Below are 25,401 nucleotides of genomic sequence, written 5' to 3'. Positions count from 1 at the left end.
CTACCTTTTCATGCAACGAACCATTTCTGGACCAAGTGAGCGCGTCCCACTTTTCTGATCATCACTCAGCCTCAGGGTCCGGACCGAGGCTGAGGCTGAGGCTCGGCCGCTCCGCCCGGGATGGAAAGCCCGACCGCCAGCCGCCTCGCGAGGGTGGACCGGAGGAGGCGCCGGCCGGCGTAACCCCGCGGATGTGACCTTTCGGCCCCGTTCCGGGCGGAGGGCGTTCGGAGGCGTTCGGAGGCGTCCGGCTCAGGTGAGGAGCAGCTCAAAGGTGTCCGTGGACACCCTTTGGCTGCTCGGACCCCCGGGCCGGGGGCGGCGGGAGGCTGGCCGGGACGTGCCCCGCCGCAAGCCGGGCAAGGATGAGGCGTTTCCTGAGCAGAAAGGGCCGCTTCTCCCTGCGCCAGAGCAAGTCTGGGACCCGGAGCGCCGCCAAAGATTTCTGTGAGTCTTCTTTCTCTTCAGTTTTTTTGGGTTTTTTTTTTGCACGTTGAGGTGTTTCATCTGCCGGGGTTTGAATAGATGTTGGAGCTACGAGGAGCGAATCTGGGTCGCGGGCGAAAGGAGCTCGTATTCTTGCGGGGAGAAGAGATGATCTGCGGTTCCGGCGGGCTGACGGGGGCTTCTGGAGCCCTTCGCGCCTCCAGATATTATATGTTTTATTCACTCGGTCACATCTCCCACCGAGTGCACATGTAAGATGTGAGTCTTCCACGCGGCGCTGATGCTCCACTTTGCAGAGTTTGATGCTCTCGCATTTTGTTTCTCATTTGTTGGTCGCGTCCCCGGGATCGACCGCAAGAAGCCACGGGGGGCTTCGGAGTTTCGGAGCTTCCGAGCGGTTGCTGCACACTCGGGTTTTTGTTCGATGCGTTTTTTTGTCCAATATCGAGTTTTAGTTTTGTTTCCAGGTTTGCTTGATAAGACCAAGAGAGGAAATCTGTCTTATGTGAAGTCGGTAGCTGCCCGACCGAAAGGGGGTCGCCATTACAGCGGAGATGGAGTGCAGTTACCTATTTTTCACGCCGTCAAATCTACACCGGGTAGCGACGAGTCAAACGGAGCACGCAGAGATGTTCGTTTCCAGTTCCTGCGTTCTTTGGTTTCTCCAGATGACTGCAGATGCGGGAGAAGAAGTTCCCCCGGGACTTTCTGCGCCTGGTTAGAATGAGGCCAGTGACCAGGGGAAAGCCAGCAGAAATAACCTTCATCTGGCATCGTTCCGCTCCCAGAAAGATCGGTCCTGTCGGTGAAGCGTCCATCTTCTCCGCGATTTTCTTTTGCCTCATTTTTATTTCTTCTGTCTGAACCGAAGAGGCCGGCCTCATCGCCGAGGTGCCCTATTTAAACCCGATCGACCACCTGACCTTCTTTCCACAACCGAACTCCCGCTCTGAAATGTGAGCTCGCTGCGGCGCCCTGTAAAGTTGGTCAGTTGTCTTCTGTCCGTCCTCCAGACCTCGGCCTGCCGGCCACCAACCACAATTGGCCGGAGGCTTTCGGCTTCCGCCTGGGCGGCACCGGGCCCAGCTACATCTTGTCGGTGGTGGAGGGCAGTAGCGCCTTCCTTGCCGGCTTGCAGCCCGGCGACCAGGTGGTCGACATCGAGGGCCAGGATGTGACGAACCTCAGCACCCCGGCGCTCGTCGCTCTGGCTCAGACCCTGAAGACGGTGCCCCCGAGCATCGGAGTCGTGTCTCGCATCGAACAGGTCCGTGAACGAAAGGTCGCTAAGACGGAAAAAGCCCCGAGGCGAAGGTGAGACGTTGATCTTGTCCTCCTCAGATCGACATCACTCCCAGCCCGGACGGCCGCTTCGGCTTCACCATCGTGGGGGACAGTCCCTTGATGGTGGAGGACTGCATGCCCAACGGGCCGGCCGGTCGCAGCGGCCTCAAGGCCGGGGACTACGTCATGGAGGTCAACGGGATCCCGGTGAAGCATCACGAGACGGCGGCGGCCATGATCAAGGCGGCCCAGGGCCGGCCTCTGCGCCTGGGCGTCCTCAGCATGGCCCGCCGGCCCAAGCGCCTCAGCAGCAGCATGAGGGTACTGTCGCAGAGCGGGGACAGCGTCCGCGAGAGCCGCGCCCACAAGGCCATGGAGTTCAACAAGAAGGTCGGTTGCAGGACATGTATGCCCGAGTTATGGGTCGTTTTTTTGGTGACGCGTCATTGTCCGGGGACCCGTCCGGCAGGTGGAGGAGGTGCTCGGGGAGGAGCCGGACATCAAGGAGCAGCTGTTCGAGGTGCTGAAGCAGTACGCCGCCGAGAGGGACGTGGAGGGCCTGGCAGAGGCCCTGCCCGACATCCTGATCACAGAGGAGCATCAGCAGCTGATCGACAGCGTCAGGTAGGCTCGAGTTCCACGACTCCTTTAGCCATCGGATCGATCCCAGTGCACGCGGTACCTTATCGTGGCAGCACTGGTATTGCGGTGCAGCACTTCTTCAGTCGATACTCCATATGGAGATAATACACTCTGTGTCACTGATGGAGACAAGTTCTCCCCAAAAGTGAGATCTGAGTGCTTGAGCAGAAACCAATCGTAATGTCGCACTTTTCCTACATTCTACACTTTATCCACATTAACCGTGGGAATATGCACACCTTGAATATCAAATCCATCGTATCAGTTATCAAGCTGGGAGGAGGAAGAGCTAGAAAAAGGAAAAAAAATGATAAAGGATATAAAGATAATTTATTTTACATAATAGAACAAAAAACTTATTCTCGCAAATATACACATCAACTGGTGAGCATCTGAAGAAGAGCCTACGTTTGCTCCAAACATCATGCGAGAAACGTTTTTTTGTACTCTATGTAGAATAAATGATCTTTATTTTTGGTGCGCAGATTTTTTTTCAAAGCTCTTCAGGGAGCTGGGAGGACACACGCTCGCTGTGTGAAGCTCATGATGCTCTCCAGAGCTTCCTAAAGATCTCAGCCATGATTGGACGAGTGGCGGGTTCACACTGGACCAATCACAGGGCCACGTATACACACCTCCAACCGTTAACCTTCTCACTCAAACATCTGGACGACGTCGGACCTCCTGCCTGCGTTTGGACGGCGGGAGGAACCCGGAGAACCCTGAGGAACCCCACAAGGAGAACATGGAGTGGAATCCAAACAGAGATCTTTCCTTTTCTTTCCCCCTCAATCCTCTCAGCGCTCTGCTTTTCGCGCTTTAATTTCCCCGCAGGATCAATATTTCAGAATTCCACCTCTTATCTCCGAGTCTGATTCTGACTGTCTCCTCCTCGCCCGGCTCCTTTGTACCAGCTGTGATGCACCACACACACACACACACACACACACACACACACACACACACACACACACTTTATTCCCTCCTCTTCACACAGCTCTCATCCACGGCCGCCAGTTTGCTGCCGGCGGCCGAGATATTCACGCGTAAAGCGAGCGCCATGCGCGGGGCGCTCCGTCACGCCCGTGCACCTGGAAACATCTCCAGAGCTTCTTGCCGTGGGACATAATGACCTGCTGCCTCAGGTGAGCACCGCGGATCCGTCCTCGCCGACAAAGTTTCCGGTGCGTTCTCTCGACCGCAGCCGCGGCTTCCAGAGGCTGCCGGCGAATGTGCATTGTGATGTTGGTCTCATCCATTATGCATCGGTGCCGGAGAAGCGAGGAGGGATCTCCACACCTTCAGGCGGTGAAGGAAGGAGGCCGGGTGTCTCCTACGTTTCCCACAATCCCATGCAGGCGTGTCTCCATCGGCTGTCCAAATGTTCGGTTCCAGGCTTTCGTTGTCTTTCTTCTCATTCGACCGACCGGCTGACGTGTTTTCTAGCTGAAAGTGACGCTCGTATTTGTTTGCGCGGCCTCGGCCAATCCTGGGAAACCATGCCAGGTGGAGGTGATGAGATGTTCTGGAGCACCTCGTCCTTTTTGGCATCCGGTTTGGAAACCGTATCATTTTTGCATGGATTGAGAATCAGTGCTTACGAGCAATTTAATAATGCTCGCTTGTAATGGAGCCCAGCTTTGGCATTCATTCATTCATTCATTCATTCATTCGCATCTCCACACGGCTTATCCAGCCATCCTTGCTGTCAGTGGACCAGAGGTGGCTGAGAACCTGTCCATCACAGGGACACATAGAGACATCCAACCATTCACCCTCTCATCCACGTGTCCAGTGGACCTCCTGCATGTGTTTGGGCTGTGGGAGGAACCCGGGGAACCCCGAGGAACCCCCACGCAAGGACAACATGGAGGCTCCACACAGGAAGGTCTCCTATGGGAATCCAAGCAGGGACCTTCTAGATTACAACGTTCTCCGTCACCAGTTCCGCCGTTAGCCTTCTGCTCGCGTGCTCGCAGCAAAGTAAGACCTGGACTCTCCAGTTCCTTGTTGAAGATGTGGAGAGTCACCGAGTGTGTTTGTGTGTTTAGCCGTCGTCAGCAGATAAATGGCGGTAACTTATCCGTCACGAACCGCAGCTAGCTCGCTGCTGCTGCTATGGAGTCCATCCAAATATCTTTATTTGAAATATTCTGGGGTGTAAATTATCATCAGTGTTTGACAAAACTGTGAAAGCCACTGTTTTCTAATGTCACACCTTAAATATCCCACTGATAATGCATGTCTATTCCAGTTATTATGGTTATTCTAGTTGATATGATGCCCAATTATATTAATAATAGCAATGATACATTTTATCTAAGGCTCCTTATTCAACACTGTACAGAAATATACAAATACACAAAATGCAGATTTAAAAGACACAATGAAAAGAAAAACAGAAAAAGGGAAAGAGTGGTTTAGAAACACACCAAAAACTTATATGTATTTACATAAAACACATGCTCATTCAAAGGTATACATATATAAACGTATACATTCACATACATATACATGCACATATGAAGAAATAACTAAAGGTGACGGACCAGTTGGCGTCAGATGGAATAGGCCATATTATTATTCTATTTATCATTGTTTACAATGTTATGATCATTCTTCAAGTTATTAATATAATTCCAGCTACAGTAAATCACAGTTATTATTATTATTATTCATGTATTTTTTATATAATTAGTATTTTATTTTTAAAATTATTTTTATTACCCTTGTTGTTATTATTGTTATTACTTGCATACTTGTAGTTATTATCATTATCATTATTATTATTTTTATCATTATTATTATTATTATTATTATTGTTCCGAGTTATTATTAGTATTATTATTAGCATTAGCATTATTATTAGCGTTAATGTTATTATTAGCATTATTGTCATTATTATTATTCCAAGTTATTATTATTATTATTATTATTATCATTAATAATAATAATAATAGTTCCAGTTATTTTTATGTACTTAGTGTGTGTGCATTGATTAATCCTTTCCCACTTACTTGCCTCCCCCTCCCTTTGTTTACGTCTTTTAGTGTGTCAATCTCTTCCTCCATCCACTAACACACACACAGACACACACACACACACACACACAGACACACACACACACACACACACACACAGACACACACACATACAGAGATACTTCTACTCCTGACATGACTGTCACAATTATGTTGTGTGTCAGAATACGCAAGTAGTTTGTGTGTGTTTGATTGTGTGTGTGTGTGTGTGTGTGTGTGTGTGTGTGTGTGTGTGTGTGTGTGTGTGTTTATTTGGTTGTCTGCTGGTAATGGAAGCTGACCATCCTCCATCCCCTCTCCGCTTCTCCTCGCCCTCCCACAGGACGCATTCTATTTTTAAGCAGCCTACTTCTTTTAATAAATTCTCTCTTTGCTTCCTGACGCACTCGCCGGTGACGGCGTCTTAAACGCCTCTAAAAGCCCCGACGTTCGGGAAACGGCGAAAACATGAAGGCGACACCGAAGTGTGTGTGTTCCAGGAGTGTCAGAAGACATCGCTGCACGGTGGAACATCTGCTCTGGCTCCTGTGGGCGCGCAGTGATGTGACACTTGACACTCTGCGTTCCTGAGGACTTCTTGGTGTTTTTCTTCTGCAGGGGGTCAACCTTCTGGAGGAGGTCAACCTTCTGGAGGAGGTCAACCTTCTGCAGGAGGTCAACCTTCTGCAGGAGTCCGACCTTCTGCAGGAGGTTGCATCAGACCTGAAGTTTGAGATCTTCAGCAATGTTTGTGGTTGACAGGATGTGAGAAGTTACCAAGTTCTGCAGACTTGGACGCTGTTCTGCTTGGAGAAGTGACTGTTTTGACGGCTGCAAAGTTGCAATTGTTCTTTCACACACACACACACACACACACACACACACACACACACACACACACACACGAGCGCTCTCCCTCGCGCAGCGCTGGAGCTGACCTGCCTTTGAAATTCCACCGAGGCGCTCCTCTCGCTCCTCTCTCCTTCCTCACTTGTTCTTCCGATCATCTCCCTCCCTTCGTCCTCCTCCACCGAGAGAAGACAAGCCTCACTTTCCTCCCGCCGCCGCCGATTGATGGACGTCTCACGTCGACCCCGACGTCTCCGGACGGAGGACGAGGAGGAGAGGAGCTCCTTCTTCGGCTGAAGGCGGAGCTGATCCGGTGATGCTTCCCGCTCCTCGGTCCTCCTGCATCCTCCCGCCCTCCCGACCCGCGGACGCCTCCTCCTCCTCCTCCTCCTCCTCCTCCTCCTTCTTCTTCTTCTTCTTCATCGCGCTCTTCTTTCCTCTCGCCGCCGTGGAGGGGAAGTTTGCGTGGCCTCGCTGAGCTCAGGCGTTTCCTGCGAGCCTGGCGGAGCCATGGGAAGAGACCGGAGCCTTTCCAGACACTTTCGGTACGCCGCTTTCACCCGGGAGGCTCGGCAGAACCGCTCGCGCCGACTCGGATGCGGCGTGCGGAGGTTTGCGTCGATCGTTAGCTCACGGCGGTCCGACACGTGAAGATTGTCAGCGTTTTTTTTTTAAATTACCGTCTCACACACACACACACACACACACACACACACACACACACACACACACACACACACACACTTTTAGCTGTCAATCAAGTGACAAAGGGGTTCTTGTAGGAGACGGCTGCAGTGGTGGTTCCTCCCAGCGCGTCCCTGATCCAGCCGCCCTCGGACCTAATTTTAGCCTCCCCTCGCCCTCCTTCGGATTGAGGCCGTCCCGAGGCCTACATCCACAACTTCTGAAGTTCTGGCTCGCTCGTGTGTGTGTGTGTGTGTGTGTGTGTGTGTGTGTGTGTGTGTGTGTGTGTGTGTGTGTGTGTGTGTGTGTGTGTGTGTGTGTGTGTGAGAGAGGCTTGTTTTACAGAAACGGGCCGATGCGACCCGACGGGTTCCTTGTCAGACCAGGTGGGGGTTGTGGGGAAAGTTCTGCGACCTACTTCAGCGTGAAGAACCGCCAATAGCCGGGTGTCACATGACCCATGAAGGCCATGAAGGACCTCCGCTTCCTTGGATCTTCTCCTCATGGTCCATCTCCGTCCGTCCGTCGGGGCCTCGGCTTCAGCTGTTCACGTTTCTGAAACGTTCCTCAGGTCAACCGGACCTGTTGCTTCCATTTCTTCTTTTCACGTCAGTAAATGAGCAAAGATGAAGACCTTATTCATCTTCATCTTCATCATCTATTATCAGACCTTTGGAGAACGGTCCAGTCTGCTTGACGCTTCATGCTCATACGTGGTCACGAGCAGCATCTCCTTGAACGTGATGGAAGGTTCTCACCTCTCAGCTCAATCTCATGTTGGAGAACCTTCAACTGGACAATTTGGGATCATCCATCCTGTTGATGGACTCGGGCGTCTTCCATCTCTGAAGTTCTCGCCTCTCTGGACCAGGCTGAAGGACAGGAGGGTCAAAGATCACTTCAGATGAAGATCTGAGAGCAGAAGCTGGACCAGAGAGTTTCTGCCGTGGACGGTTCAGAGTCTCATCGCTCATTCACAGGTTACCTTCTTCTTCTTCTTCTCCTCTGGGCTCCTCCATTCTGGAGCTACAGCCAATCACCTGCCTTTATCTAACCCTCTCCTCCTCAACTTCCTGTCCTCCTTCCCTCCATCCGGTCTTCCTCTGGACCTCCTACCTGGCAGCTCCACCCTCAGCATCCTTCTAGCCAGATCTCCACCATCTGTCCATGTCCAAACCATCTCAGTGGGCCTTTATCTCCAGAACATCTACCATGCCGTCCCTCTGATGGACTCTTCCTCACCTCACCTCTCATCCTGGCTGATGCTCTGTCATCCTTCATTCCGACCTTCTTGCACATGTTTCTCCACCCTGAGTTAGAGACTTGGACTTATTCTCAGACTTGGACTTGGACTTCAACTTAGACTTGGAGACTTAGACTCGGACTTGGACTTAGATATGGAGTTGGATTTGGAGTTTGACTTGGACTGAATGATGAAGTCCTGGACTTAGAGATGTAGACTTGGACGTAGACTTGGAATTGATCTTAGACTTCAAGTTAGACTTAGATTTAGATTCAGACTTGGACTTGGACTTGGATTGGGAGCCAGATTTCGACTTGGAAGTGGACAGACTTTGTCTTGGAGTGAGAGACTAAGACCTAGACTTAGAGATGTAGACTCGGACATGGAGTTGGAATTGGCCCTGGATTTGGGTTCGACTCAGATTCAGACTCAGACTTATATTTGGATTTAGATTCAGACTTGGACTCGGAATTAGAGTTAGATTTGAACTCAGACTTGGATTCATTGTTAGATTCAGACTTGGACTCAGACTAGGAGGGACCTTATCTTGGACTTACAGACCGACCTGGACTCGGAGACAGAGACTTGGACTTGACTGAGATTTAGATTCAGATTTAGACTTGTGCTTGGAATTGGAGTCAGATTCAGACATGGACTAGGACCTGGAGTTTGGGGATGGACTCGAACTTGGATTTGAACTCGGAGTTATCCAGTAAATCCCAAACATCACAGATATGAGCAGCAGAGTGTTGGAGTCACATGATGGGATATCAAGCACAGGAACACGGTATCTCCTGTGTGAAGCATGTTTCACTTGGAGTCCAGCAGTCTGAAGACCTGGAGGAACCATCTCCTGCACCGGACGTTGCAGAACCTCGGGTTCCTCCTGAGAAAGCAACCTTCTGTGGACGAGGGGCTGGCGAGAAGGGGAAGGCGGCGGCATCAACCTCTCCTTTGTGCAGAAGAAACAGCCGAGATACTCGTGCTGAGGGTTTGTGTTCTGATACGGAGGCGTTTTTTCCGGGCGGCGGAGCTGCGGCAGGAAATGCGCGAAGAGAGAATTCAGAAAGGCCTTTAAAGAATCAGATAAAAGGAAGAGGCGTCCTTTATTTATGGGAAAACAAACCCTAAAACACTTCCTGCTCACTGGAGATGTTTCCTGCATTTCTGGGTCAAATCTCCTCTTTCGTCTTCTTCTGTTTTTCTTCCCGATAATTGGCGACTTATAAAGACAAAGCCGGCTGGCAGACGGCAAACAGAGCGCAGCTAGTTTTCCGTGACAATTCAAGCCGCCGTTCGCCGAAAACGAGGCTTTACTTTTCGAAGCTGAAGAAGGTATGAGAAGATAAACATGGGTGGAGGAGGTGGTGGAGGTGGAGCTCCTCCTCCCGGCGGCATCTCGCCACTCCTTCCTCTTCTCTCATTAACAGTGAGATGCTGCTACAGAACGCGCCGACCCGACATGGTTGACCTGATTGGAATGTGCAAACAAAAAGCTGCACGCAGCTCCTCACACACACACACACACACACACACACACACACACACACGCTAACACACTCCGTGCTGCACACGTGCTGATGTTGGACCAGTCCTTCCCGCCTTCCTCCAATCCCCCCCCCTCAGGATCAGATGGAGTGAACTATTTTTGAGCCAATTATGTGGATTCTGATGTTGGATCAATGCATGTTCTGATGTTTTGGAAGCTCTGAGATCAGCATCCAGGACGTCGCAGAGGTTCTCGGCTCTTCCGTCGGTCCAGTCGTCCTGCTTTGGGACATGTCGGTTCCGTGACGTCGCTCCAAACTGGGTTCCCGACTAGCTTCTCGACCTTCTCGACCGGGAGGATCTCCACTGACTCTGGGCTTGTGTTTGGTCTCGCCATGTTCGCCAGGATCTTCATCCCCAAGAAGCACCGGGAGCGTTTTGACGAGGTGGTCTCCCAGAGTCTGATGAGCCGCCTGAAGGGGCGGAGCTTCAGCGACCCCAGCCGCAACCGCCTCCGCCGCAGCCGTAGCGAAGACCACCCCGAACACCTGCTGGTGTCCACCCGGGCCAGCTCGGTTCCCCGAACCCACGCAGAAGAAGGCGGGGTCCCGCCGACTCGAGGCATGCGTAAGACCACCTCGCTGATCGCTGGGCACTCCAGCGGCACCCCATCCAACTGCAGGTTTGTACCAGGCTTCCATCTTCAACCGCTGATTGAAGATACTGTTTGTACATGGGCTGCAGGGGGTGGAGATCAAGAAGTTGGTGGATTTCAACTACTTAGGGTCAACAGTCCAGAGGGTTGGAGAAAGGGTGGAGAAGAGGTGAAGAAATGGGTTCAAGCAGGTCGGAATGGGTGGAGAAAAGTTTCAGGGGTACGAAGAGATAGAAGAACTTCAGCCAGAAGGAAAGGAAAGGTGGAGGAGAAGGTGATGAGATGTTCTACAAACACTGACAATGACCAAAAGGCAGAGCTGGAGGTGGCAGAGATGAAGATGCTGAGGTTCGGGTTTGGGAGTGACCAGGATGGAGAGGATCAGGAATGAGTCTAGTTAGATGTTTTGGAGAGAAGGTCAGAGAATCCAGATTGAGATGGTTGGAGGGACAGTAAATATATTGGTAGACCAATCGATGGACCTCGTGAGAGAGGATACGAAGGTAGTTGGTGTGAGAGAGGAGGATCCAGAGAAGGTGGATTTTGAGGGTTAGATGGAGAAGGTGGATTCATCCGGGAAGGAACAAGGGAAAGGAAAAGCCCATAGGAAAAGAAGAATTTGTAACACGGGTGCAGGACATGTATGACCGAGACAAAGTGATGATTTAGATGGTTTAAACACTCCTCTCTTCATGTCTAAACCATGGTGAAGATCTGGTAGAGGTTGCTGAAGGTGGAGCTGGCAGGCAGGAGGTGTAGAGGAAGACCAAAGAGAAGATTTATGGATTTAGTAAGAGAGGATATGAAGGTAGTTGGTATGAGAGAGGAGGATCCAGAGAGTAGGGTGAGATGGAGAAGGTGGATTCACTGTGGAGACCCTGAAGGGAAAAGCCCAAAGGGAAGCAAGAAGATCGATTTTACCGACTCATCTGGTTAAAATCGAAGTTAAACCACAGTTACTGTGCCCAGATCCGTATTTCAAGATAAAAAATCTGGTTGCCACAAAAAAAGATTTAGACTGAAATGAACCGTGACCCGGATGACTGGGAGCCCCCACTGATATTGTATCCTGGCATTTCCGAATAAAATGGGAAATATCAATTCACCGCGAGCACATTTAGATTTAGAAAATGCAGTTTGTCGACAAATTGTTTTTCCCCGCTTTATTTTATGATTCTTTTAGGGTTTGGATTCCCGCTCAGGGGCCGAGCCTGGATTTAAACCCTACCAAAGCTGCCGTTTTACCTCTTTCGCTTTCGCTTTACAGCCTCCTGGGTCGTCTCCTGCCCTGTAGCTTCAAGAACAACCGCATGTTGTTCTCTAAGATCGTTCAATTAAGCACCCCGCTCGGCGCTGACCGAGCCAATAACCCTTCATCAAAACTCGTCCCTTCTCTCCAGGACGGTGAGGGTGTGCAAGGGCAACATGAGCTTCGGCTTCACCCTCAGAGGTCACGCTCCCGTGTGGATCGACTCCGTCATTCCCGGTGAGTTGGAGATGTGCGCGTGACTTCGCTCCGCCGACCAATCAGTGTTTATCCGTCCGGCCAGATCACGCCTGTTGTGTTTGTCTGGGCGCTGTCGTTCTGCAGGAAGCCCTGCGGACAAGGCGGGTCTGAAACCAGGAGATCGCATTCTGTTTCTGAACGGACTGGACATGAGGTCAAAGCTCTCATTATTAAACTTCTATGCAACATGTGTATCTAGATGTTAAGCTTCGCCGTGACCACGTCATGCTAAACGTCTGATAAGCACAAGTGGATAGTTCAAAGTTGCAAGTTAGCAACTATAATCTGGAGAATTCAGGGTTTCACCACGAGACGGCGTGATCAGGTACTCTGATATCCGTCTGGTCCACAAAATCTGACATAACGCCGCCCCGCCTCCTCTTAAGACCTTCATCAAGACTCGCTCCAACTCAGAAGTCCAGTGCTGAGGTCGGTGTCTAGCGATGTTCCTAAAAGAAAGTCTGCCTTTTCTAAATCTGCCTTTTCCTGTAAAGCCATCAAAGAATGGAATGGGCTTCCAGACAATCTGAAGAACATGACTGATTTTCACACCTTTACACGGGACGTTAAAAATTGGATTGTGGAGCTCCAAACATGCTCACGCTAGCAATGCCAGACGGGTATTTTGCTATCGGATGTGGCCCTTCTGGGTCACATCTGATGGGCCCCAGATGACCAAAGTAACTATATCACAAAAATATCACAACAATAGCACTTTCAACTTGCAAAATACATATTCTATTGCCTGTTTATATATTGTATAGTTATTTTATTGTATATTCTGTATACACTGCTCAAAAAAATAAAGGGAACACTTAAAAGACACATCCTAGATCTAAATGAATGAAATATTCTTATGAAATACTTTGCTCTTTACACAGTTGAATGTGCTGACAACTAAATCACACAAAAACGATCAATGGAAATCAATTGTATCAACCCATGGAGGTCTGGATTAGGAATCACACTCAAAATTAAAGTGTAAAAACAAACTCCAGGCTGATCCAACTTTGATGTAATGTCCTTAAAACAAGTGAAAATGAATGTGTGTTGCTTCCTGAGTGGACACTATGATTTCACACAAGTGGGATTGACTTGGAGTTACATTGTGTTGTTCAAGTGTTCCCTTTATTTTTTTGAGCAGTATATATTGTCTATTTTATACAGTTTTATATTTGTATTGTCCAGGACTACAGATGGAAATTAACTATGAGCTACAATCCGGTACAAACATCTCTGCCTCTGCGCTTAATGTATTTCTACACTGTCCTCATAAACTTCTAAACAAACAAACAAGGAACTCTCCCGCAGGGATTCACCCGTTGTTTTTATCGTACGTCTGTCCGTAGAACGTCCCCCCACGAGAAGGTGGTGTCGATGCTGCAGGGCAGCGGGGCCATGCCCACCCTGGTGGTGGAGGACGGGTCGCCCACTTTCGCCATGTCCGAGCAGGACCTGGCAGGCGGCGGCGGCGTTCCCGCCGAGCGCGCCCACTCCCCCGTGCTCAGCTCCCTGCAGTGGGTGGCCGAGATCCTGCCGCCGAGTATCAGAGTGCAGGGCCGCACCTTCGGGCAGCAGCTGGAGCACCTGCTGACCATCCAGGAGAGATACACCATCTGCAAGGCACTGGAGAACTTCTTCCAGCACAGGTGAGGGACAACAAGGTTGTCTGCGAGTGCTCCCGTTCTTCTGCAGCCGGTCGTGAAACGGTTTCGATTTCGTCTGACGTGTCACACGACGCGCTTCTCGTACGGGGAAACTCGAAAGCTCCGGTTCCACGGGAGCCCTCGTCGCAGCTCGCGGGTCTGAACGCCGTCCACGCGATGGAAGTAGCAGTACCAGGTAACCGCGGTGAACACCGTTCTGTTTGAGGGGTCTTGTGCAAACCGCCGTTCGCCTTTTCAACTCTTAAACTCTTAAACTCTTAAAATGAAATTGAGAAATGTCCGGTCGTCACGTTCTTAGCGTGATACCATCTGACGAGGTCCGTGTCTTCGTTTGCATCGTGAGACAAATTCGAAAAGCCTTGTTTTCGAAGATGCCCGAGTCTAGATCGCGCCCACTGACTCTTTTGACTTTTGACTGGACAGCGAGGCGACCGCTGGTCACCTTGCCTGTGTTTCTGTGGCAACAGGAATGTTGACACTCTGATCGTGGATGTGTTCCCGGTGCTGGATACTCCAGCCAAACAGGTGATCTGGCAGTTTGTTTATCAGCTCCTGACATATGAAGAGCAGGAACACTGCCAGAGCAAGATCTCGCGCTTCCTCGGCTACAAAGCACCAGGTGGGTGTCCCTTTCGATCATCTGCGCTTCCTGCTTCGGCGATCCACCTAGAAATGAGTGTGTGTGTGTGTGTGTGTGTGTGTGGTTGCGGGCGGGTGTAGCACAGTAGATATCATACATCACCTGGAGGATCCGGAGGAGCCTCACCCATCCATCGAGATGCAACCGGCTCCTCATACACCTGTGCCTGTTCCTGTGCGTTGGCGATATGTGTGTGTGTTCCAGTTCCACCGCCACCACCACCACCACCTCCTCCCCCGCCTCCAAAGCCCGAGGTTGCCCCTGAGCCCCATCGCCGTAGCAGCTCCATGAGGGTGACAGGGACCACGTACAGGAGCAGTGTGAGGGGACGTAGTTCTGATGACCTGGTCATCGGCACACACTCGGGCATGGGTACAGACTCTTTCTGTTTTTAATCGCTAGCGGCAGATGAGCATGGGTTCAAAACCCGACCTCATTCATTTTGTCATTGTTGAGTTTGTTCTCTCAGTAGCAAAAGTAACCACAGCTCATTCCGTTTCGCCGCCATCATCACCCTCATCACTATCCGGCATCCCCGCATTCCTCACTCACGGTTCGACTGGTCCGTTTGCATCTTGGTTTCAGGGGTTCAGCTTATTTCCCAACACGAGCGCCGACGCGACCGATCGTCTCCTCTGGTAGTCTTTGAGTATCTTAAGAACGATTCGCCCCGTCGCGTGCCGGGTCGACCCCGGGTAACATGTCGCTCGGTAGCTCGGTAAGTCGGGCTCCGGGCAACCGGTTGATATTTTTCCCAGAAGAAGCCAAAACCCTAAAACCAAACCCGGCGACCATGTATGTGTGTGCAGGAGCGGTTCCTCGTGGGTGCTCGGAACATCAGTGTTGTGTATGAATGACTGCAATGCCTGCGTTATCACAGGCGTCCGTGCAGAATCTGCACTGGAGACAGGGATGAGATTGGCCCCTGGAGAGAGACAGTCAGGAGACGGTACCTCCCTTCCCGAGACTCCCAACAACCTGACCAATGTACGTACCGTACCCCCCGCGTACGTGGAAAAAAAAAGTGGAATAGCGCGGTAGAATTCGGCGGTGTTTGCTGTGAATGCTGAAAATCCAACCGGGACGAGAAGTCTCACTCTGGTGTCTTTGTACATTTCCACCACGCAAGCTGTCAGCAGTGTACGCTGAGCTGGAGAACATGTACTCAGCCAAGAGATCCAAGTCTCTGAAGACGCGTCCTCCTCCTGCCCCCGAGAGCTTGCTGGATCTGGATCCTCCCTCACGCACAGCTTCCCCTACAATGCATGCTAACACAGGTAGCCGCAAGTATTTTGTTTACACTCACCGGGTAGCAGCTGGAGTTGGCTAGCGTATTGTGTAGGCAACAAGGGTAAATCCCAAGGCAGCGAACCCTTTCCTGACCCCACTTAACATCCTTGAATCTTTCAGTGACATCCAAAGAAAGGTCCACACACTGGACCCTTGAGTTCTGTCGTGATGTTTAATACTAATTTAAGGGGTCGGAGGGGAACGTGAAGCTCAGGGTCCAAGACATCACCGGCGGACAGACCGCCGGGAGGATTTGGTGATGGTGGAAGTGGAACTAGGAAACACACAGACCCCCATCAACTACTTTCGTGAATGTGTTTTCTAAAAACTATGAGTAGTTCCTTCGGGGGTGCTTTGTGGAGGGCAGCCCTGCTCCTAGCTAGCTACGACATGACATGAAAAGGCAGGGACATTTTGTACGATTTAGAAGGGATTTAGGGCATTTATTGGGGGATTGTTGAAGAGCTCTCTCCGAGTGGCGTTTTAATCCACTTTCCGAGCCGTTAGTCATCGCTGCAGGTGACTGATCCGTTTCTTCCACATCTCAGGCAATCACAAAGGCTCCACACCGTCTACATCCTGGCCGGAGCCGCTCCCGAGTCCTCCTCCGACCCAATTCTACTCATCGGGGCTCCCCAGTCAGACCAGCGGGGAGTCCAACCCCTATATTAGCCTGGACAGTCCCCCGCCCTCGCCGCCGGACCCCCCAGACTACCCGTCTAGCCCCCCGGCCCACCGCAGCAGCAAGCGCCGGTACACCTTCTCCAAACCGCCGCGGTCCGAAGACACGGACCGCTTTCTGGATGCGCTGAGCGAACAGCTGGGCCAGAGAGTGGCCATCGTGGATGATTTCCTCACCCCCGAAAACGACTACGAGGAGGTAGAGTCACGTTTTACTTTACGGTGCGAATCAAAAATGAAATGGGTTCCTGGCGGTCCGAAAAGAAAGTCAGGAAGCGCCGCACCCGCTCTGAGGACTCGGGTATTGACCAATTGATCGACCGTAATCTATCTCTGTCCGAGGAAGCCGGTGAGCTCAGATGGAGGAAACGGGAGAAACATTCGCACACCCTTTGAGTTTATTTATACTCCAATTAAGATGAGAAATTCTGCAACTTCACTTCAGAGACTCGGGATAAAAAGCAGGCAGATGGAATTGGGCTTCTTTCAGTATCAGGGGATCAAATGCAGACAGTCTTTGATACAGAATGAACAAACACAAGGAGAGTCATTCTGTGGTGCAGTTGGTGGCTCCTCCTCATAGCAAGAAGGTCTCTGGTCGGATTCCATGTGAATGAGAGAGTAAGTACTCGTATGTCTCTAAATGTGGACGGACCGGTCCGGGATGGACGCTGCCACTCGCCCACTGGCAGCAAGGAAAGGCTCCTGAGTGGAGGATAAGCGTAATAGATAATGAATGGCTGAATGAAAGAATAGAAATTCAGATTCTCAATCGGTTTGTAAACAGCATAAAAGTGTGACCTCCGCTTTGGCCCGGTGACCCTATCCTCTCTGCTCTCGGTAGCTAGTTTGTTCGAAGGTGCGCTCGGTGGTCGAGGCAACGGCGCGATAATAACATTGCCGTTTCCACACGATCTTTGAAATTTCAAAGCTCTGTCTCCTCCGGAGACCCCAGAACGAGGTTTGGAAAGCAAATCAGACAAAGTCCCCCCAAGAGGTGTTGTCCTGGTGCCTCGTGCGTTTGAGCGAAAAGAAAACACAACACAAGAAGATCAAACTTGGAAAACTTCAAACACAAACGCTCCTCTATGAAGCTCTAAACATTGGCAGTTGGGAAATAAAACTTGTCTAGTTAACGATATGTCATCCGTGCAAGAGACGATAACAACATGAACCGATGTCAGAACGTACCACGATACGAGCTGGGATTGTTTGGGAGTTTGGGAGTCTTGTGCGGGTTCGGGTTGAGATGTTACTAACTCAATGGGTTTGCTGACAGTGTGTACTTGCTGTTAATGCCAGGATGTTGTGCAGATGGGCTTCCCAGATGAAGAGGACGAGGACAACGATGACGACCTGGGAGTAGACGAGGAGGAGAGCGGGGGGTTTGCGGGCCCAGAGCTCAGCAGCCCGAGCGACGTTCAAAGCAGCAGCGGAGAAGAGAACGCTTCGTCCCTCACTTATTCGTCCTCCTCCGACCACATTCCTCCGCCGCCGATGACCCCTCCTCCCCCGCCGCCGGTGCAGTTTAACGACCCGCCTCCCCCGCCTCCCCCACCCGTCCAGACTCAACAGCAGCCGATAAACTACACCCCGGAGCAGTCGCCGAGAACGTACGTGCCTATCCGGCGAAAATCTGGGCCGCCCCCGCCCCCGCCGCCCCGCAGTAACCTGCCACCCAAACGCCACTCCCTCCACAAGGTGCTGCCCACCAGAGAGGAGCTACAAGTTCACGCCACCATACAAGAACTAAAAGCCTATCAAGAGCAAAAGTCTTACCAGGACAGATCGTCATATGAGGAACAGCAAGTATATAAAGAGAGACAAGCTTACGAGGAGCAGAAAGCGTACGAAGAAGAGCAGTTGTTCCAGGAGCAGCAAGCTTACCAGGAACAACAGACCTATCAGGAGAAATTGTTCAAAGAGCGACAAGCTTATGAGGAGCACAAGGTATACGGGGAGCAAAAGGCATTTGAAGAGCAACAAATGTATCAAGAAAAACAAAGCTTCCAGGAAAGACAAGCCTTTGAGCAGCGTCAAGCCTACCAGGAGCAAAAGGCGTACGAGCAACGTCAAGCCTACAAGGAGCAAAAAGCATTCGAGGAGCTTCAAGCCTTCCAGGAGCAAAAAGCGTACGAGGAACAAAAAGCCTACGAGGAGCAACAACTGCAGCAGATCTACCAGAGCCACCACTCCATGCCTGCCCAACCCACACAGCAGAAGGCAACCTCGCCCCTCCCTCTACAGCAGATGCACCAGTCCTTACCCCCGTTGCCTTCGCCAGAGTCCGCCTACCACCAGACAAACCATCCGCTGTACATGATGCGTCAAGCACAGCAGCAGCAGCAGCAGCAGCAGCAGCAGCAGCAGCAGCCCCAGCATGGGCACTACCATCGGCGTCTGTCCCGTTCGGCGCCGCCCCCACACCAGCCGTCGCCACATCCGGCAGCTCATCCCGGTCAACAGGGTCAGTATTCTGAGGGGATCTACCAGGGTCATCCAGGACTTCGACCCCAGCCCCACCATTCCTCGGCCGAGATGCTGCACCAGATGCACCAAGTTCCGGCTCACCATTCTTCAGCAGAGATGCTCCACCAGTTGCAGCCATCGCACTCCCACCACCCGTCTCCTGAAATGCTGCAGCAGATGCAACAACAACAACAGCAACAACAACAACAACAACAAAAGCAACAGCAACGTGCTCACTATTCCTCTTCTGAAATGCTCAACCAAATGCACCAGTCCAAAGCCCATCACTCTTCCACAGAGCGTCTGCAACAAGCTCACCAGATGCAGCAAATGCAGGCTCACCACTCCTCCAATGAATTGCTCCACCAGTCTCACCAGATGCATCGAGGCCAGCCGCACCACTCGTCCACCGAGCTGCTCCACCAGATGCATCAGCCCCAGTCCCACCACTCCTCCGCCGAGCTGCTTCAACAAGCCCATCAAGTCCACCAACCCAAGCCCCATCATTCCTCCACAGAGCTTCTTCATCAAGCCCAGCAAGAACCCGCCTCCCTTCCGGTCCAGCTTAACAGAGAGAGCCACTCCCACCAGAGCCGCAGAAGTCTTAAAGGTCACCATCAGACTGCAGTCTCACCTCAAGGGACTCACCCGGAGCAGCAGATCCTCCAAGCCCATCATCCTCAGGTGGCCAAACCATCTCCACAGAGACCCCACTCAATACAGCAGACTCACCATCACTCCAGCACACCTCAGATTCACCACATCCACCACATGATACCGCAGCCACCTCCGCAGGACTACCAGCACCAGATCCATGTTATCCACCCTCCCCAGCAGCCCCACCGACCCCAGCCGCTTCTCTCCACCTTCCAGCCACTCCAACCTCACCAGCCCACGCTTTCTACCTTCCAGCCGCTTCCCCAACACCACCAATCCCAACACCAGGTCCAGTCCACCCAGGCCGCCCGTCCACAGTCCCAGCCCTCCCACCATCTCCTGCAGTCCCAACACCAGCACCAGCCCCAGGCCCACCACAAGCAGACCCACGGCCAGAATCAGCCCCAGTCCCTCCCCCACTCACTCTCTGACCCGACGGAGCACCTGGAGCCTCCACCACCACCTCCACCACCCCTGCCACCGCCCTGCTCTCCTCCACCCTTGCCCAGGCCCAGCCTCTCCAGGATGGACTCTCACCACATGAGTGTCAAGAGGTTGCGCTGGGAGCAGGTGGAAAACTCTGAGGGCACCATCTGGGGACAGGTTGGTAGCCTTCGTGTCTTTTACAGTTCCGTTACAGATAAGACTTAAATTTGTGGATAATTGTTTGTATCTTTCTTTGGTAGCTGGGAGCGAATTCCGACTATGATAAACTGCACGACATGGTGAAGTATCTGGACCTGGAGCTTCATTTTGGCACACAGAAGAGTTCTTGTGAGTTCAGGAACCCGTGCAGCTACGTACATACCTGCTGTGCATTTGAACAGAGCATGATCCAAACCATATCCATCCTTCCCTTTGAGGCAAAGAAATAATGTGCATATGTAGGCGTGTAGACATGTTCAATAGTTTCAGTCCTTTGAGTTCCAAGGTACGTTTGTTCTTGTATGTCTTGAACGTTCCCCTCGATCATGGTGGACTTGACATGTCTTGCCCCATAGAAGCAGTTAGTAGAGAAGTGATTAAATCCATGTTTTTGTGCCATGTTAACATGTCAGTGTTTGCTAATTGAACCCAGTGCCAGCTCCGGAGCCGTCTCCACAGCTGGAGACGTTCAAGAAGAAAGATGTAATTGAAATCCTTTCCCACAAGAAGGCCTACAATGCCTGTAAGTGTACAGTTGCACGATCATATTTGGAATTTGGAACAACCTCAGCGGCCATTTAAGTATTTCATTACCTTTTTGACTCGCGGGACTTTTTTTTGGGAACGCTAGCCATCCTGATAGCCCACCTGAAGCTGTCTCCCGGGGAGCTCCGTAAGGTGCTGATGGAAATGTCCACCGACCGGTTGGAGCCCGCTCACATTAAGCAGCTGCTGTTGTACGCCCCCGATGCAGAGGAGGTGAAAAAGTACGAAGAGTACAGGGACGACCCGAGTAAACTCAGCGAGCCGGACCAGTTTGTGCTGCAGGTACAATCCAGGCGGAGTCCTGTCAGATGGTCTGTACCCTCTTGTTGCACCGCCAGTTCATCGCCACCCATTTGTGTTTGTCGTCAGATGCTGTCAGTGCCGGACTACAAGACTCGTCTACAGAGCCTACTCTTCAAGTGTTCTCTGCAGGAGAAGACAGAGGAGCTGAGAGGGGCGTATGATTGCATATATAAAGCCTCCTTGGAGCTGAAGACCAGCAAGAAGCTCGCCAAGATACTGGAGGTCGGCGCAAAGTACAGCAATATGACAGTTGTAGGGAAAACAAGCAAAGATAAGAAACGTTGATGATGATGACGATGACAATTCCTTTGCAGTTTGTGTTGGCGATGGGCAACTACCTGAATAACAGCCAACCTAAAACCAACAAGACGACAGGCTTCAAGATCAACTTCCTCACAGAGGTAGACCAAGCAGCCGCTGAGATGAACCCCTGCATGACCTACAACTGACGCACACTTGAATCCTCCATTGTTCCCCGGCTGCAGTTAAGCACCACCAAAACCGTGGACGGGAAGTCCACATTTCTGCACATCCTGGTCAAGTCGTTGTGCCACCACTTTCCTGACGTGTTGGATTTTTCCAAAGATCTAACGATGGTTCCTCTTGCAGCCAAAGGTAAAAATCATCCAGTTTTCCTTCTACTCTGTTGTTTTCTGGTTCATTTTGAAAGTTGGGCCCTCATTTTGGTGTTTTGCGTCCAGAACAATGGAGAGTGCGGAGAAGAAGGGAAGAAATGTGCGCAAGCAGGGGAAGAAAAGTATCAGGGGTGGGAAAAGAGTATCAGCCAGACGGAAAGGAAAGCTGGAGAAGACGGAGGTGAAGAGCAGCCATGAGGTCTGGTTTGGAGACACTGAGGAGAAGAAAGGAGGCAGAAAGGACGATGTAGAGGTTCCTCTTTAGGAGCCAGAAGGATGGAGAGACTCAAGAACGAGTGTGTCAGGGGGACAGCGCATATTAGATGTTTGGAGATAAAGTCACCCAGAGATGGTTTGGAAGTGGAGAGAGGAGAGGCGATGAAGATCTGGGTAGAAGGACGCTGACGTTGGAGCTGCCAGGCTGGAGGTCCAGGGGAGGACCAGAGAGGAGCTTTATGGATGGACAGGAATTGAGATGGTGTAAGAGCAGGGGATCTCGAGGAGAAGGTTGGGTGGAGCTCGGTGACTGGCTGTGGGTTAGATGGAGGCAGATGTTTTGCTTTGACACCCCCTGAAGGGAGCAGCCCAAAGGGAAGAAGAGGTGTTCTTCTGCGCCCTTTGACTCCATTTCATTGCGGTGTCATCGAAATGAGCTCTTTGTCCAACTGGACCTTCAGCACCACCGCCCCATCATGACGCTCAAAGCTCTATGCCTGCTCTTCACCGAGACAAGGTTATTCTCCACCGGTCTGCTCCTCCTCCATGTGGCGTGAACCTTACTTAGGTGAATTATCTTCTCCACCCAGGAGGTTCGGTCTCTCCTTCTTGAGAAGACTTGTTGTGGTTCCGTTAGCATAAACCTGTGTCAGATTCTTCCAGCTTTTCTCCACTGCCACGTTTTTCAAATGTCCAACTTCTCTGTCTTCAGTAAACCAGAGGACCCTCACGTCAGACCTGAATGACCTCCATGCCACAATCCAGGACATTCGCTCAGCCTGTCAGAAGATGCCTGCAACTGCTGAGGACCGTTTCGCCGTGGTCATGAGTGTATCCTTCAGAACGTCAGTGTTCAAGTGGAGAATGAAGACCTCTCCTGATCAGCGTCCCAATGAAATGTTTCTGCTCCTTGATTCTCGGTGTGTGTAGAACTTTCTGGAGAACAGTCATCCAGCAGTTCAGTCTCTGGAGTCTCTCCAGCAGAGGTCCATGGAGGAGTTTTCCAAAACGGCCTCCTTCTTCGGGGAGGACGGCAAAGCCACCAACACGGAGGCCTTTTTCGGGATCTTTGCAGAGTTTGTGAACAAGTTTGAGGTGCGTAACAAAGATCTGAGGAGTTCTCAGTCCATTTGACATAGAGAGCCTTCAGTGAACTTTCTGCAATGGTGATGGACAAGCTGACAGATGAGGTTAGACAGGAATCCCCGTGGACCATGATGTTTGCGGATGACATCGTGATCTGTAGTGAGAGCAGACAACAGGTGGAGGAACATCTAGAGAGGTGGAGGTATGCTCTGGATAGGAGAGGAATGAAGGTTGGTCGCAGCAAGACAGAATATATGTGTGTGAACGAGAGGAACTCGGGTGGAACGGTGAGGCTACAGGGAGTGGAGATCAAGAAGCTGGAGGATTCCAGGTACTTAGGGTCAACAGTCCAGAGCGTAGGAGAGTGTGGAAAAGAGGTGAAGAGACGGTCCAAGCAGGTTGGAATGGGTGGAGAAAAGTGTCAGGGGTACCAAGAGATGGAAGAACATCAGCCAGAATAAAAGGAAAGGTGTACAAGACAGTGGTGAGACCAGAGATGATGTTTGGACTAGAACATGTTCCAATGACCAAAAGACAGCAGGCAGAACTAGAGGTTGCAGAGATGAAGATGTTGAGGTTCTCTTTGGGAGTGACCAGGATGGAGAGGATCAGGAAGGAGTCCATCAGAGGAACAGCACATGTTAGATGTTTTGGAGAGAAGGTCAGAGAAGCCAGACTGAGATGGTTGGGTCATGGACAGAGGAGGGATAGAGAATATATTGGTAGACGGATGCTGGAATTGGAGCTGCCAGGCAGGAGGTCTGGAGGAAGACCAAAGAGAAGATTTATGGATGCAGTGAGAGAAGATATGAAGGTAGTTGGTGTGAGAGAGGAGGATCCAGAGAATAGGGTTAGATGGAGAAAGTTGACTCGCTGTGATGACACCTGGATGGAAAAGCCGGAAGAAGAAGAAGAAGAAGAAGAAGAAGAAGAAGAAGAAGAAGAAGAAGAAGAAGAAGAAGAAGAGGAAGAAGAAGAGGAAGAAGAAGAAGAAGAAGAAGAAGAAGGAGAAGGAGAAGGAGAAGGAGAAGGAGAAGGAGAAGAAGAAGAAGAAGAAGAGCCTTCAGTGAACCTTCTGCCTGTTTTGGGACTGAAACAAGGAACCTCTGTGAGCATAGCAGCAGATCCAAGCTCAATGTGAGCGGCCTTCTGCCTCGACCAGAGACCGATAGATATCCACCGGGAGAAGATCCAAGGTTGCTACCAAACTTTGATGAAGGGAAACAGAGTGCAGAGAGAAAGAGTGGGAGGGCAGCAAATCTTCTGGCTAGCCCAATGCTAACGGTATGCTTTCTCAAAGGGAGTCTAAGCTTAGTCTTCAACAAATAAATAGCCTCCACCACGGGCTGTGGGTCAGATGGAGGCAGGTGATTGGCTGTGGGTCAGATGGAGGCAGGTGATTGGCTGTGGTGAGGACTCGTGTCCCTGACGAACCTCGATGTTTGTCCACACAGAGAGCTCTCAGTGACCAGCAGGCGGCAGAAAACCCCAAGAGCCCCAGAAGTCCACGCATGGCTTCCCCTCTGGCCTGGTGATCGCGCACGTAAACGCCGTGCAAACTGTCCGTGCACGCCCACACGCACGCCTGCAAACACACCTGCACTCTGAGGCAAAGGAAAGGTAGCGTTTATGTGCATCCAGTTCATTTTGATGGAGATTAAAAGTCTCCCGACACGCAGAGGAAACTCCCCGTCGATAAAGATGCTAAAGATGCTAAAGCTTCGTATCGTCACCTATTTTATGTCCGTCGGCTAAAATAAACAGCTCTGGAAAATAGTTTGTAAAGTAAATAGCGGTAAAATAAGAGATAGTCAGGCAGAAACAAGAGTTTAAGTGTCCACGTGCCTCCGGCAGGGAGAACATCGGCGTCTCCGTGGTATTTATATGTTTAAGACGTAGAAATACAAAATAAACGGCGTAGAAGTAGACTAGGCTAGCGTACAGTTACAGGTAAGTGTGATAGCGGGTTAGACGAGGTGCGTCGTTTGAAAAAAGCCCACCGCCCCTGAATGTAACATAGATCTTTACCGACTTTAACGGAGTCTCACGTTCATCTACTATCGTCCTCCTTCACCTTCCGGCTGTTCCAGACGTGACGTTTCAGTTCCGAGTTTTAGTACTAAAACCCACTAGAAGGGGGTACGTTGTGTCTGTATGGACTTAAAAGTGAATGTATAGAAATACATATGATATATATATTTATTTCCAAGGTAAATCTCGTATTTCCGACGAGCCGATTAGGTTTGTTGTTCCACGTCGTACGAGGGATATATAGGATTATTATTGTTCTGCTGTGCTTTGTCTTCCAGGTGTTCTTGTTGTTCCACTTTAAATAATGAAATTGAAATCTCCAAAGCGGTAATGTCATCTTTAAATACGTTAAAAAAGTATCACGCCTGTATTTTGTATTGTGTCCGTACAGCGCTCGTAAAACGTGAAGGGAGGCGCCGGATCTCTGCTTTCGACTGAAAATATGTATATTTTTTACTCTCTCTGAGGCGGAGGTGTTCTGTAAGTGTGGCTGGTGGAAATGTGGCATCTTGTACAGAAATAAAAGCTCCCAGTGTGTTATTAACAGCATCCAGTTGTACGTTTATTACACCCGAACTGCTGATATCAGGGTCGTAACAACGATGCGACGATCGGAATGGCGTCGTTTCGGCCCCGGAAGGTAAAACTTATTTGTTTTCCGGTAACTGCGTTTGCACGTTGGACTTCTGACCACCTTTGCGTGATGTCGCTTCTGT

At 50.9% G+C, this 25,401-nt stretch overlaps 1 protein-coding gene across 3 annotated transcripts; it reads left to right on the top strand.

Annotated features, from left to right (window-relative positions):
* Positions 1-365: 365 nt before the first annotated feature.
* grid2ipa (glutamate receptor, ionotropic, delta 2 (Grid2) interacting protein, a) lies at positions 366-25,225 on the top strand. 3 transcript variants are annotated; one of them, XM_086176412.1, is made up of 23 exons: positions 366-447; positions 1,461-1,714; positions 1,789-2,121; positions 2,201-2,355; positions 10,064-10,339; positions 11,713-11,798; positions 11,904-11,973; positions 13,169-13,468; positions 13,954-14,105; positions 14,331-14,498; positions 15,007-15,113; positions 15,256-15,403; positions 15,965-16,296; positions 17,400-19,826; positions 19,910-19,997; positions 20,302-20,391; positions 20,500-20,696; positions 20,784-20,939; positions 21,032-21,118; positions 21,203-21,332; positions 22,281-22,399; positions 22,499-22,663; positions 24,109-25,225. In XM_086176412.1, exons 1-23 carry the CDS (start codon positions 366-368, stop codon positions 24,187-24,189), a joined length of 6,003 nt encoding a protein of 2,000 aa, XP_086032538.1. In that variant the 3' UTR covers positions 24,190-25,225. The 3 variants fall into 3 exon arrangements, with proteins under 3 accessions (XP_086032538.1, XP_086032537.1, XP_086032536.1); XM_086176411.1 differs by lacking the exons at positions 366-447; positions 1,461-1,714; positions 1,789-2,121; positions 2,201-2,355 and adding an exon at positions 3,415-3,518 and having other exon boundaries at positions 17,412-19,826; XM_086176410.1 differs by lacking the exons at positions 366-447; positions 1,461-1,714; positions 1,789-2,121; positions 2,201-2,355 and adding an exon at positions 3,415-3,518.
* Positions 25,226-25,401: the final 176 nt, after the last annotated feature.

Source organism: Fistularia commersonii, chromosome 28 (assembly GCF_037954325.1).
Source record: "Fistularia commersonii isolate RoL2024-O1a breed Wild chromosome 28, RoL_Fcom_v1.0, whole genome shotgun sequence".
NCBI classification, from domain to species: Eukaryota; Metazoa; Chordata; class Actinopteri; order Syngnathiformes; family Fistulariidae; genus Fistularia; species Fistularia commersonii.
This window is presented reverse-complemented; position numbering and strand designations above follow the sequence as displayed.